At 38.2% G+C, this 14,831-nt stretch overlaps 1 protein-coding gene across 3 annotated transcripts in view; it reads right to left on the bottom strand.

The window, feature by feature from the left end:
* LOC122554338 (nardilysin-like) overlaps positions 1–14,831 on the bottom strand; it is a 111,906-nt gene that overhangs the window by 14,291 nt on the left and 82,784 nt on the right. For all 3 annotated transcript variants that reach the window (XM_043699203.1, XM_043699204.1, XM_043699205.1), the window contains exons 22-27: positions 12,022–12,187; positions 9,024–9,055; positions 7,488–7,626; positions 6,423–6,470; positions 2,383–2,435; positions 533–616 (exon numbers count right to left, since the gene is read on the bottom strand). In XM_043699203.1, coding sequence (XP_043555138.1) covers positions 533–616; positions 2,383–2,435; positions 6,423–6,470; positions 7,488–7,626; positions 9,024–9,055; positions 12,022–12,187 — 522 coding nt within the window. The remainder of the gene's footprint in view (positions 1–532; positions 617–2,382; positions 2,436–6,422; positions 6,471–7,487; positions 7,627–9,023; positions 9,056–12,021; positions 12,188–14,831) is intronic.

Genomic DNA, 14,831 nt, shown 5'->3' with positions numbered 1-14,831 from the left:
CAGTTCCGAGGACACTGGCCCTTCTTTTGGAATTGTGGCCTTTGGGGCACGGGTCCCACCTGCCAGGAGGTGCCTGCCAAAGGTAAGCAGCTCCTGTGTTTGGCAACACCACTGAGCAAGCTATGGTTGCTGCCAAAATAGCAATCCAACAATCAACCCTGGGTCTTGCACCCTGAACTTAATTTGGAAAGTGACAGGAATATGGTGAAGATCAGATATACTAACCACACTGCCTAATTAAATGCCCGTCCATCCTCTAATGTCACTATCCCTGGCAGTACGAGATTCCTTCCAATAACAGGGCATAGAAGGTTAAAGATTAAAAGCTCTTCTACTCTCTCCGAACTCAAAATTGTGGGTTGTAGGGGGTGGAGGTGGGTTAGGGGTAGTGGTATTGAGTGGGGTGGGAGATATCATTTTATTTGATGCTATACTTTGAAAATCCTTATGCTATAATTAATATTTAAGTCAATCTACTCCTGTAATCTCCAGTGATCCAATGCCTTATTCAAAACAAAGAAACAAGACTCACTTAAACTTTGATGCCTGAGTTTCCACTGTAACTGAAAATCCCAAGATTCCTGAGGTGTTTCGGCAGGAAGGATACACATGGTATCTGAAGTACAGAACATAAAATAAAATGAAGTAAGCCATTCTTGAACCAACAAAATGAGCAATTCATATATACTAATAAAGCTGCATACAGTAATTTCTCCTATAGTGCGATAGTTATGTTCCTGTGTGACTCCGTGCTATATAAGAATCGTGCAATACAACTAACACAGTATTGGCGATGCAAATGTACTAAAGCCAATACACATTTTAAAAGTTTGCACTTTAGAAACAGCGTGCCCTATTCATCAATTGCCTTACTGCAAATTTGCGTTGACAAGATGTGCATTATAGCAGGACAACTCATACTTTAGTTATTTGCAGTCAAAAAGCGTGGTGATAGAAAAGCATAGCCGGTCAGGCAGCATCTGAGAAGCAATAGAATCAATGTTTCAAGCACAAGCTCTTCAGAAGGAATGCTCGACTCTCCTGCTCCTCAGATGCTGCCTGACCAGCTGTGCTTTTCCAGCATCACACTCTTTGACTCTGACCTCCAACATCTGCAGTCCTCACTTTCTTCTAGTTATTTGCAGTAGTGGTGAGAAATTTGATGTGTTATATATTAAGTTTTTATCAGAACAAACAAGAGGCCAAAATTATGCAACCCACACAGCGTCATGTTAGTCTTGACTAAAATTGATTTAATAAAACAAAGGCAATTTTATGCAAGCATCTGAGATTTGCTTGAACCTGAATACCTATTAAGTCACTAACCTGGGCTATGAAAGTCTTAGGAAAGATACAGAAGTGTTAGAAGCATCAGTAGCAGTTCAGAAAGATCCAAACAGACTGAAACATACTGTCAAATTTTCTCAACATAGCAAGCATTGTGAAAATAGTTTGATAAATCATTAAGTCTTACAAACAAGTAAAGTGAACTAATACCTCCTGATTCTGCAGGGAGAAGAATAAGGGCTTTAAAATTTTGTCCTGCTATTAATCAACACAGTAATGTTTCTATACCAGTTCAATATTACTATACATTTTAAAAAGAATCTTTGTCAACAAAATAACTTTGTTGTACTTTGTTTCCTCCGTATTTTTATTCTTGATTCATGTTTTTCTCATTTACTGTTTATAACTAGCACAGGAATGTTGTACAACCAAAATAAACCATACATATTTAACATTTACCTTCAAATGTGAACTGGGACCCACATTCATAAAGGGTTATACAAGAGGATGATTTATTAACACTATGGTGGGTGTTCCATTAACATTCCCCTCTTGTTCCTTCAAGCTGCAGTTGCACCATCCTACACATGTTTGTACTGCTGTATTTTCAATGTTATGGGATCAAGAATTAAGTACATCATTTTCCACTCTAAACTGTAAAACAACTTACTTCTTTATTCAATTTAAACCCTGAGCTTGACATCATTTAACAAAAGTGCTGTGGATGCTGGAGATTGAAATAAATACATAAAATGCTATAGAAACTCAATAATGTCTGGCAGCATGTTCACAGAGAGAGAGAGTTAACTTTGAACTCAACAAAGAGTCATTTTGGACTATAAATACTACTTCTGTATCTCCGCAGATGCTCCTCCCAGACCTGCTAAAATTCTCTAGCACTTGCTGGTTTTATATTACTCAACCATCAATTTTTTGATTTACATAATTTCTCATGTACTCTTTTCAATCTTCATGGCATCCCATAGTGATCATTTCAAAGTACTTTATCAGTAAATTAGAAAACAAAATTCTTGCTGGCAGTGATCATTATACAGTATACTGCACATCATTAAGCATGAACAGAAAAATACTTACCCAAGTGTTTCTTTTGTCCTGAGAAAATCAAAACAAGGTTCTTCCATGTGCATCTGAAATTCAAGCAGAAAAATCTTAAGAAGAAATACTTTGCTTTCAATTAAATGGTTTTTACTAAATTCATTCATGGGATACAGTAGGGCGTCATGGTGCTCAGTCAGCACTGTTCCCTTACAGTGCCAAGCACATGGGTTCAATTCCAGCCACCGGTGACTGCCTTGGGAGAGTTTGCACATTCTCCCTGTGTTTGTGTGGGTTTCCTCCAGGTACTCTGGTTTCTTCCCAGTCCAAATATGTGCAAGTTATGTGGACCGGCCATGCTAAATTGCCCATAGTGTCCAAAGATGTCTAGTCTAGATGTGTTAGCCATGACAAATGCAGGGTTACAGGGATGGGGTAGGGTGGGATGGATCTGGGTAGACTGCCCTTCAGAGAGTCACTATGGACTTGATGGGCTGAATGGCCTGCTCCACACGGTAGGGAGACTATGATTCTGGGATGATGTAGGCATCACCGACTGGGCCAGCATTTATTGCTCATTCCTACTTTACCTCAAGAAGGTAGTGGTGAACTGATTTCTAGAAATGCTGCAGTCCATTTTATTAGGGAGGGAGCTACAGGAGTTTGACCCAACAACCCTTAAGAAATGGGATATATTTCCAAGCTAGAATGGTGAGTGGCTTAGAGGAGAACTTCTAAGTGGTGCTGTTTCCATGTATCTGCTACCCTTGTCCTTCTAAGTGGTAGCGGTCAGGGGTTTTGAATGTGTTGTTCTTGCAGCCATAGTATTTGTACGGCTAGTCCAGTTCCGTTTCGAGTTAATGGTAATCCTCAAAGGTAAGCAGCTCCTGCATTTGGCAACACCACTGAGCAAGCTGTGACAGGAATGCCATTGAATGTCAAGGGGTAATGGTTAGATTCTCTTGAGAGAGTTGATCATTGCCTGCCATGTGCAGAGCATGAATGTCATTTGCCATTCATCAGGTCAAGCCTGGATATTGTCAAGGTCTTGCTGCATTTGGACATGGAGACTTCAGTATCTGAGGAGTCACAAATGATGCTGAACTTTGTGCAATCATCAACAAATATCGTCATTTCTGACCTTATGATAGACAGAAGGTCACTGATGAAGCAACTGAAGATGGTTGAGCCTAGGACAGTACCTTGAGGACCTCCTGCAGAGACATCCTGGAACTGAGAAGACTGACCATTTTTGTGCCAGGTATGACTCCAATCACCTATTCCTGACTGACTTCTTTTGCACGCTCTGTTTGATGCCACACTAAGTCAAATGCTGCCTTGATATCAAGGGCAATTATTCTCGCAGTACCTTTGAAATTCAGCTCTCTTGTCCATGTTTTAACCATGTCTGTAATGAGGTCAGAGCTGAGTAATCCTCGTGAAACTCAAAACTGAGTGTAAGCAGGTTTTTGCTCGTCAATTGTTGCTCAATAGTACCACTGATGATCCTTTCCATCATTTTACTGATGATAGACAGTCAACATTTATTGGTGGGTTGGATTTCTTTTGCTTTTTGTATATATTTATACATTGCCAGTAGATGCCAGTTCTAATGCATTTCCCTCTTAACTTTGTATAATTCATTGTGATATAAAATGTATTTCATGGATGCAAATTTGGCTACACGTCAGCATGAACTTAAGAGACTTTTGAAATGGAACTCATAGCAATTAGATACAGACTAAAAACAAAACTCCAAAGGTTCTTTTTCTAATTTGGAGCAAACTATGCTAATCCTAGATGGGATGCTAGAAAAGACCGCAGTTATGTATGTTAGGGAGGGAGGGTTGTAAATAAGATTAACTGTATGCTATTCCTGATTGCTACCCAATGACACAAGATGGAAAGTGTAGACTGAAGGGGATGATAAGATCAATTCACAATGTGCAGGCTCACATGAGAACATGAATGGTGCTGAACATTATACAATCATTGGTGAACATCCCCATTTCTGACATTATGATAGAAAAACTGCATAGAGCTGCTAATGCAATGAAACTGCACGTTATCATGAGGTATATAATTTATATTGTTTTTCTGGGAATAATTTTTTTTTAATATTCACTAATGGGCCATGGACATTGCTGGTTGTCCGCAGTTGCTATTGAGAAGGTGGTGGTGAGCTGCCTTTTTAAACTGCTGCAGTTCACCTGCTCTAAGTTTACACAAAATGCCATTAGGGAGACATTTTCCAGGATTTTGACCCATTGACAGTGAAAGAACAGTGATATGTTTCTAAGGATGGTGAGTGGCTCAGAGGGCAACTTGCAGGTGGTGATATTCCTATGTACCTGCTGCCCTTGTCCTTCGAGATGGAAACAGTCACCACTCCACAGACAGTTGAAAGAACAGTGAGCATTGATTCAGCAAAGCAATGCCCTCTTCGCCCAACACACTTTCTCGAAAGACATTACTGATTTGGTCTGCCATCCAAAATATCTTCTCCACAATTAACATGAAACCTAACCTTTTTCAACTGCTTCATCAATGACCTTCTCTCCATCAGAACGTCAGAAATGATATGAATCTTTGATGAATTTCTATAGTGCATCTTGTAGATAGTAAACACTGCTGCTACTAATCATCACTGGTGGAGGAAATGATGCCAAGTGTTCTGCTTTGTCCTGGATGGTGTCAAGCTTCTTGAGTGTCATTGGAGCTGCACCCATCCAGGCATGTGGACAATATTGCATTATACAACTGACCTGTGCCTTGCAAAGAGTGGACAGGCTTCAGGAAGTGCATTACTTGCCACAGTATTCCTAGCCTCTAACAGTTTTTGTAGCCACTGTGTTTATGTCATGAGTCCAGTTGAGTGTCTGGTCAATGGTAACCCCAAGGATGTTGATAGTGGGGTTTCAGTGATACTAATAACACAATATCAAGGGGTGGTGACTAGATGGAGATGGGCACTGCCTGGCATTTGCATGGCATATATGTTAGGGTCACCCAGAGTCTGGATATTGTCCAGATCATGTTGAACATGAACATGCACCTACCTGAGGAATCATGAATGGCGGTGAACATTATACAATCATTGGTGAACATCCCCATTTCTGACATGATGATAAGGGAAGGTCATTGATGAAGCAGCTGAAGAAGGTTGAATTTCATAACAATTGTGGAGAAAATATTTTGGATGATAGACTAAATCAGTAAAGTCTTCAAGGAAGTGTGTTGGATAAAGAGGGCATTATTTCGCTGAATTAATGCTCCCTGTTCTTTCACCAGGCTAAAAAGTTTAAATTGTCTGCACAATGGTGAACAGATGACATGGAGTTGATACATATTCAGTTTTCCAAAACCTTTTGACAAAGTCCCAGAAGAGAATTTAATGATTAAATATATGGGTCAAGAAGCAGAAGTAAGTTATTGAACAGAAAACGGACTCAGAACAGGAAACGGAACATTTTCATGAAGTGCACTGCTCAGGTTGAAAATACTGTAATATTGGGTTACATTAACTTCAAAAGAAATTGTCCTTGCAACGTAGACTGTGCATTCTACTTAGGTTGCATTCATCCCAAGTTATCCTGAGAAGTTGGTAGCATTGCCTTCTCATGAAACATTTTCATTGACAAGGGAGGAAGGAAATGTTCTGAAGGTGGTTCACTGGTTTCTCTCTGCAGATACTGCTAAATCTGCTGAGTTTCTCTAAAATATTCTGTTTTGGTTTTGAATTGTGTTAGGACTTTATATATTCTTGAACTATTTTTGTACACATGAACAAATTGAGATGTTTGTATTGTATTTATATGACTAGTTTCAACAATGGTAAAATTCTATGGTTATTACTGGAACAAAGGAGTAAGTTTATTTTCACAATTATTACAACAGAAAATACAAAATTCTAAATAATTAAAATAGGTAACTGAGCAGTTATTTAGAGATCATGGATTGTCTTGAAAAAGATCATCACTATGAGACAAACATTAATGTAGCATCAATCATTCTTTCAATATTTGCCATATTTTAAAATGCTAATCTCACACAGAAAAAGCTTAGTATAATTTACTTACAATAAGTAGTTCCATGAGAGCATAATCCTTTACCTTTCGAGGACCTGACTGAGAAGCAAGATTAAGGTTAACTGATGGTTTTTAAATTAAACTATTAATGATCTTATTAAGATAAGGAGCAGACCTTTAAAATGAAAGGGCAAAGGCCCATATAATCAAGTGTGAAAGTTGGCACCTGTTTTTAATATTAATATAGTTACATTATATGTAGTTTTAACTGTTAATTAGATAAAATTTTATGCTTTTTAAAAAATAGTACATGCATGAAACATTAATTAATTGTTTGAACAAGTTTCCATTTAGCAAAGATATAAACTTTCACGTTAAAATGAAGGTCTCATAAAAAAATCCTCTAAAAATTTACTGTAGGAACAAAGAAATACAGGGACATATTGACAGAATATCAACATCAACAATGTATTGCTCTGATGTTTTGAACAAAAGTGTGTGCGATTTGGGTATTAGTGCCACTCTTTCGGTACATACAAAGATTTTTGATACTTAAAACGTTCTTGACTTTGCCACAATTATGATTGAAACATTGCTTGGGAGCATACATGTGAATATTACAGCATAAAAGATGGTCCAATAAAATACTGAAATCAGATGCAGTTAACACTTCTCAATGGCAACGTGTTTGCTATCTCAGGCAGATTATATTAAAAGTTGCTGAGTAATGTTAGTTATGCTCTCAGAAGAAAAACAAGGGACTTAGCATCAATTTTGTTTATAACAGGTACATGTCAGGCACATTAACCACATGCAGGGCTAATCAGAGAGGTGAACTAACTAAAATAGAGCAAAAAAAAAATTACTGGATGTAGGTTTGCTCGCTGAGCTGGAAGGTTCATTTTCAGACATTTCGTCACCATACTAGGCAACATCTTCAGTGAGTCTCCGGACGAAGCTTCGTCCACAGGCTCACTAAAGATGTTACCTCGTATAGTGATGAAATGTCTGAAAATGAACCTTCCAGCTCATTGAGCAAATCTACATCCAGAACCTCAACTTGAGCTACAAATCTTCTCAAAACTAGCTTCCAATGAATTACTTTTAGTGACGCACCTGGTAATAAACAGTGACCTCCGAATTTGCGTCATGTTTGTTGAGAGAACTCACTTTACACACATGTGCTTTATTCGGTAGTTCCACTACTTTGAACTGGACAGGTACTGACTTCACCAGTGGCTTACATTGCAGCTTCCTGTTACATAATTAATATATTCTTATTCATGAACAGAAGCACATAATAAATATCTAAATTTAAAAATCCAGTATGAGATAACAATTAGTAAACAACATAAATAAATCATTCCTAGTAAGGCAAGGCAGTTTTTAAAAAGTGGCGACAAAGTTTTAGAAACAGTACTTAAAAAAGAAAAAAGATATTTAGAGACATTTGAGTTAATTAAGGAGAGTCAGCACAGATTAGTAAAAGACTGATCACTCTTAAGCAATCTGACATGATTTTCATTGATTACCAGAAAACATTGACAAAGTGACTGCCAGCAACACAGACTATAAGAAAGCAAAACTTTAAAGAAAGTATTTAATAAAGTGACACACAAACGTGTAGTTAACAAAACGTATTCATGCAATAGGAAGATCACTGTCAGCTTGAACAAAATATCAGCTTAACGACAGATAACAGCAAGTCATAGTAAATAGATTTTCAAACTGGAGGATGTTAAACAGTGATATACACCATATTTACTAATGTCTAGGGTATTGAAATATACAGTAAAACTTTAAAAATTTACAATAATATCAAACTTGGAGATTTCACACAAATAGCATGGTGCCAATACATTGCAACATGACATAAATAGGATAAATGGGCAGACAAATGGCTGATGAAATTTAATGCAGAACTATGAACTGGTGCATTTTGCAGACGCGATATGTACTGAACCAGTTCTAAACAGCATGCAGGGAAGAAGAACCTAGGAATTCATATGCTTTGATTGTTAAAAATAGGAAATAGGAGCAGGAAGCCATTCAGCCTGTCGAGCCTGCTGTGCCATTCAAACAAATCATAGCTGATCATCTACATCTACACCATTTTCCCCACCATTCCCATATTCCATGTGGTATTCCTACATTAAAGATGGCAACACAAAATGAAAGTGTTCTGAGCAAGGCATATGGACCTTGGGCTTCATAAATAAAGATTTGCACCATAGAAAACTTGGCAAGTTATCTTAAGTCTGTCTGAAATTCGGTTACTGCCCAAGTAGAATACTGTATCTAGTGCAGATCACCACACTTTAGGAAGACTACGAAAGTAACAGAAGAAGTGCAAAAGAGATTGATCTAAATGGTTTCAAGGATGAGGAAACTGAGCTACAGGGCCAGGCTAGAGAAGCTAGGGTTGTTCTCCTTGAAACAAAAGAAGGTCAAGGGGATGTCTAATAGAAGTGTACAAGATTAGAAGGTAGACAAAAGCATACCTCCTCCTGGTACAAGGATAGATAATGGATATAGATTTTTTTTTTTAAACAGAATATTGTGCTATTCATTGGAATAATGCACCAAAGAATCAGTATGAATCTAGGCTTTAGATACTAAATGTTTAAAATACCACAAAAATAAAATACTTACTGTACAATATAGTTTAGAAATTCAATAGACTCCTTGGGAGAGGAAAAAAAACCAAACTGTTAGCTTCATATAAAAAATTCATGTTATTTATCTAAAAGTTAAAAACGTCATTTGATTAAAGTGAATAAAGCAAGTTCAATGTGTATAGAGTATTAGTGTTTATATATTAAATATTAGTGTTTATATATTAAATAATTGGGGTTAAATGTGAGTGATGATTTTCATCTCCGTGATATATAAAAAATATATGTACATCAATACTTGCAATTTCCTATACAATAATATTGGAAAATAACTGCATTATGGCCTCATTTGCCTTCAATCAGCCAAGTCCTAATGGCACTGGCAATAATCTGGGGTTAGATCACATGCCAACATGTAGTAGTTAAAATGATAAAGATACACACCACCATTATAAACATGTATTCATATAGTATATTTAACATAGAAAGAACATCACAGGGTATAATGAAGAAAATCAATGCCAAACAAAAGAATATTAAAAAACAATTAAAAGTTTGGTTAAAGAAATGGATTTTAAGAAGAACTTTAAAAAGAGTGTGGTGGAACAACATCGGAGAAGAATAAGGAAATTCTACGGCATGGGACTCCGGTAGCAATGATATGGCCGCCAAAACAAGTCAGAAGGGATAGGAGAAATATACAAGCAGTTAAAGTGAGAGAATGGTGAACTCTCAAGGAGATGGAAGTTTATAGCGTTGAAGAAGTTAAAGATAGAAGATGCCAAGTCATCGGAGGATTTAAACACTGGAAAACGTTACAAATGAGACATCAGTTTGGGTGATCATTCACACCTGCATAAAATCTAGGACTACAGCACAGTCCTAGTGAGTCGTCCTAGTCTTCTCCTTAATGAGAAGAACTTTATGGCCAAGATAGAAAAGCAATGCACGAATGAAAGCCATTGTAATGTCACTCAGAGAGGTGAGTAAGGGTTTCAGCAGCAGATTTGAAATGGGGGGTGGACATGAGTGACATTACAAAGATGAAAAAAGGCAGCCAAGTTCACAAAAGGTGCAGTATTAGTGAGCATTTTAATTCAGAAACTTATAATAATGGTATAGATTTAGTGGTGAGGTCTAAGCTAATCCAATTTTTTTGCTGAATGAAATTGCTCCTCATTCAAACCCTTAAGTCAACTAAGCAGTCTTGACAACAAAGCAGCAGCAGAAGGTGAGAAACACAGTTATATATCGTCAAAGCCTTTCATCAAGGGCTTATGCCTGAAACGTCGATTCTCCTGCTCGTTGGATGCTGTTTGACCGGCTGTGCTTTTCCAGCACCACACACTCGGCTCTAATCTCCAGTATCTGCAGTTTCTCACTTTCTCCTAGTTATGTAAAGTCAGTACAGCAAACTTTGTTTTAACCAACACATTGTAGGAATTCTATGATCCTCCTGGACTAGCACTACGTGGATGATATCTTGCAGTTTCACATCCAAGTGGTAATCTTCACCTATGCGCCTACAGGCAAATGTTAACAGAATATGTAACAACCAAGTTCAATCTTGTCCTCACCCATAATCATGTATGAACATTTTCCAGGAGCATTCAAGGGCAGGACCTCATGACTGTTCATACCCACTTCTACCAAGGGAATACAAGCCAGACTTTAGTACTTTGTGGTCACCCTAGCTGAGATTAGCTACCTCTCTACAGTTAGAAATTCATGAGATATTGATGAGATAGGGGAAAAAGGTGATTAGGGAAGTGGCAAAGCCTTTAAACTGGTAAGATAAGGGAAGGAGCTACAACAATCTCATGTTGTGCATAACCGAAATACAGACATTATGCAAAAGAATGGTGAAAAATGTAGCTCAGTAAGCCTTAAAAAATGATTGTATCAGTAGACTCTGTAAGTAGCACAATGGATAGCATTCTTGGGAGCCAAGAATGAGAACCCTGAAGGTTGCATTGCCAAATCAATGGCAACATAAGAAATATTTGATGACGATTGGAAAGGAGATAAGTTCAGCTGTCAAGGCCCAGACTACAATAAACAATGTAGATTGGAACAACATAGTAGGAACAAGGAGAAGGCACTGCTGAAAGAATATCAGGAGTTAGGCTTTAATTGAAAAACAGAGCCTTGAGAGTAATCATCTCCAACTGTTATCAATCTTTAATTGTAATCTGAACCACATGTGAAGTGGCACAAAAGCAGACAATTAACATGTTGCTGAAGAGCTAGCATGGAAAAGAAGGGTTCATCAATATGGGACGTTAGCACTAGTTCTAAGTCAAGAAAGCCTGTACTGATGAGAGAGGAAAATGATGAAATGGTGAAGGCTTTAAACTAATAAAATTGGGACTGGGATCTACAAAAAAATAAAAGCAGCTTAATGTAAACAACGGAGGAGAACTTAGGAAAGAATAAAGCAAGAGAAGATATCGATGGCAAGGGAATTAATATAGACACTGAAATAGAGAGGCAATCCTATTAAAAATGACACGAGAGATGTGTATGGCAATGGACACTACATATAATAAAAAAGGGAAGCTGGAGGAAATCATGCATTCGAGGAATCAGACAGTAGGAATTACTGAGACATGACTACAGAAAGTAAGATGAGGAATTACAAATCACATCAAAAAAAATTACAAAAGATATGGGGAGGAAAGGGAAGGTGGGATAACTACGTATTCAAGATAACAAGGTTGCTGTAAAAAATGACAGATCTCAGCAAGGCAAAATAAAATCTATAATGATAACATTAATAGATATTGATCCATCAAACACACCAATAAAAATAGTGTGCATCAACCAAATAGTGGAAGGGAGGTGGAGGAAGAACTATATCTATAAATTGGGAACACAGTAAAAATGCAGAATAATACTCCTGCTCAGGTGAGTGACCTGTTCTGTACCATCTTATATGAATGTAGAGAATGGAAATAAGTCTTCATCTGCAAAATTAATACCCTATAATAAAAGCTTCCTGGCTGGTGAACAACGTCACAATATAAAACATTTACTTTGCTTGTGAAATTTCCTTGCACTAATCCTTCCACAAAAAGATGAGATTTGAAGTTCTTCACAAATGACATCAGTGCCTCAATTGTAATTCCACCTTTCATCAAAGTTTGATGTTTCTGTATCAAAGACCACCGTCCATGTTCTAGAATTGATAGGCGTACATCTCTGCAAAAAGGCAACACAACAGAAATTATATTTATCAGTTTGGATCCAAGACAGTTGATGAGACAGAAAATTAAGACAACTTCACTGTAGACAAATATTTTTCGTCCGCTTATTCTAGCAGCTCCTTCCACCCAGTGTTGAAGGTATCCCTAATTTTTAAATCATCCTGTTCAGGTTCACGTTTGGGACAGGATAGTCTTGAAGCCAGGTTTTTTTAATCCCAGAGGCAGGAACACTACCACTGCTCCACAAAAGCCCTCCACCACCATATTTTCTCAACACTCTGTCCATAGCTGTCATGACATTTCTGGAACAGATGTATTGAAACTGGGCCTCCTGGTTCAGAGGTAAGGACTCTACCACTGCACCACAAGATGCTCTACCCTCCACATATATAGGTTTTCGAATCAACCTGTTCAGAGACTTCATTTCACACCTCTGGAGCAGATGTGGACTTACAGCCAGGCCTCCTGGCCCAGAAAGAGGGACACAAACACAGCAGCACAACAGCCCACAAAATGTACTTACAACTAACCAGTTCTGACATACCTTCCAATCAGGTGGAATTGAATTCAAGCCTTCTGGCTCAAAAGGTAAGGACACTAGCACAAGGACTCTCCAGAACTTGCTCACTGGATGGAGATAACAAAGCCTCCGAATGCAAATTATGTGGACAATTCACAGCAGTAGTATCCAAACCTATGACTCCAAAGGGACTGAAACCTGAATGCAAAGCCATAGACTGCTCTGTGAAACCATTTAAATTGGACATTTTCAATCAGTCAATCTATTCAGACATGTTCCAACACACATCCAGAACAAAGGAGACTTGAATCCTAGTTTTTCTGGCTCAGTACCCAGAGGTAGGGACACCACCACTGTGTGACAAGAATCGTTATGATATTTATTGATATTTTCCTTATTAACCTGCTCAGAAATGTTAGATATTTCCGAAGCAATTTGTTCAGAGATGTTATTACACACCTCTGGAGCAAGAGGGACTTGAACTTAGGCTTCTTTGTGCAAAGGTAGGGACTCTACCACTGCGCTTCAAGAGCCCCTAACTTAAGAGATGCTAGATATTTTTCTAATCAACCTGTTCAGAGATGTTGTAATAACACATCTAGAGCAGGTGGAACTTGAAAAGGAAGGACTGTAAGAAACGGGGTAATTTGCTATAAGTGTCTAAGGAAATAAGAGAGGCTATCAAATTGAAATAAAAGCCATATAAAGTGGTCAAAAATAGCATGAAACTAGAAGATGGGGAAAACTTTAAAGGTCAACAGAAAGCCACAAAGAGCTTATAAAAAAGTAAGATAGAACATGAGAAAAAACTAGCACATAATATAACGATAGATAGCAAAAGTTTCTATAAATACATAAAAAGAAAAAAAAAAAGTGGCTAAAGTAAATGTTGGTAAATGAGAAGGAGCTTTTAGTTATGGGGTATGATGAAATAGATGAGGCATTGAACAGGTAATTTGTATCAGTCTTCACAGTGGAGGATACTAATAACATTGAGGAACAGTGTGGTGCTAGACAGCACAGCTGGTCAGGCAGCATCCAAGGAGTAGGAGAGTTGACAGTTCAGGCATAAGCCCTTTTTCAGGAATTTGGGCTTATGCTCCTCTGCTCCTGTTAGTCAACCAATCTTCTATCCATGCTAATACTTTATCCCTAACGCCTGCTCCTGCTTCTCTGATTCTGCCTGACCGGCTGTGCTTTTCCAGCACCACACTCTTTGACTTTGATCTCTAGCATCTGCAGTCTTCACTTTCTCCCGAAACTAATAACATGCCAGTATAAATAATCATTATTACAGAACAGCTAGTGTTGGGCAAGCTAATGGAGCTAAGGATAGATAGGTCTCCTGGTCCTGATGAAATGCATCCCAGGGTACGAAAGAGATGGTGGGAGAAATAGCAGGTGCACTGGCGGTAATTTTCTAAAATTCGCTGGACTCTGGGGCAGTCCCAGCAGTTTGGAAAACAGCTAATGTGACGCCACTATTTAAAAAGGGAGGTAGACAAGAGATGGGGAATTGTAGACCAGGTAGTTTAACCTCTAGTGGAAGGTGCTTGAATCTATTATCAAGGAAGAACTAGCATGGCATCAAAATAGGAACTGTCTCATTGGGCAGATGCAGCATTGGTTCATGAAGGGCAGGTCATACTTAACAAATCTTTTGGAATTCTATGAAGACATTTCAAGAAGGTTGACAACAGGGACCCAGTAGATGTGGTGTACCAAGATTTCCAAAAGGCCTTCAACAAGGTGCCGCACAGAAGCTGCTGCATAAGATAAGATAAGGATGCATGGCGTTAGGGATAAAGTGTTAACATGGATAGAAGATTGATTGACTAACAGGAAACAAAGAGTGGGGACAAATGAGTGCTATTCTGCCTGGCAATCAGTGATTAGTGGTGTGCATCAGGGATCGGTGTTGGGACCGCAATTATTTACAATTTATATGGATGATTTAGAGTTGGGGACCATGTATAGGGTGTCAAAGTTTGCAGATGACATTAAGATGAGTGGCAGAACAAAGTGTGCAGAGGACTGTGAAACTTTGCAGAGGAACAAGGACACATTGAGTGAGTGGGCAAAGGTCTGGCAGATGGAATTCAATGTTAATAAATGTGGA

Source organism: Chiloscyllium plagiosum, chromosome 11 (assembly GCF_004010195.1).
Source record: "Chiloscyllium plagiosum isolate BGI_BamShark_2017 chromosome 11, ASM401019v2, whole genome shotgun sequence".
NCBI classification, from domain to species: domain Eukaryota; kingdom Metazoa; phylum Chordata; class Chondrichthyes; order Orectolobiformes; family Hemiscylliidae; genus Chiloscyllium; species Chiloscyllium plagiosum.
This window is presented reverse-complemented; position numbering and strand designations above follow the sequence as displayed.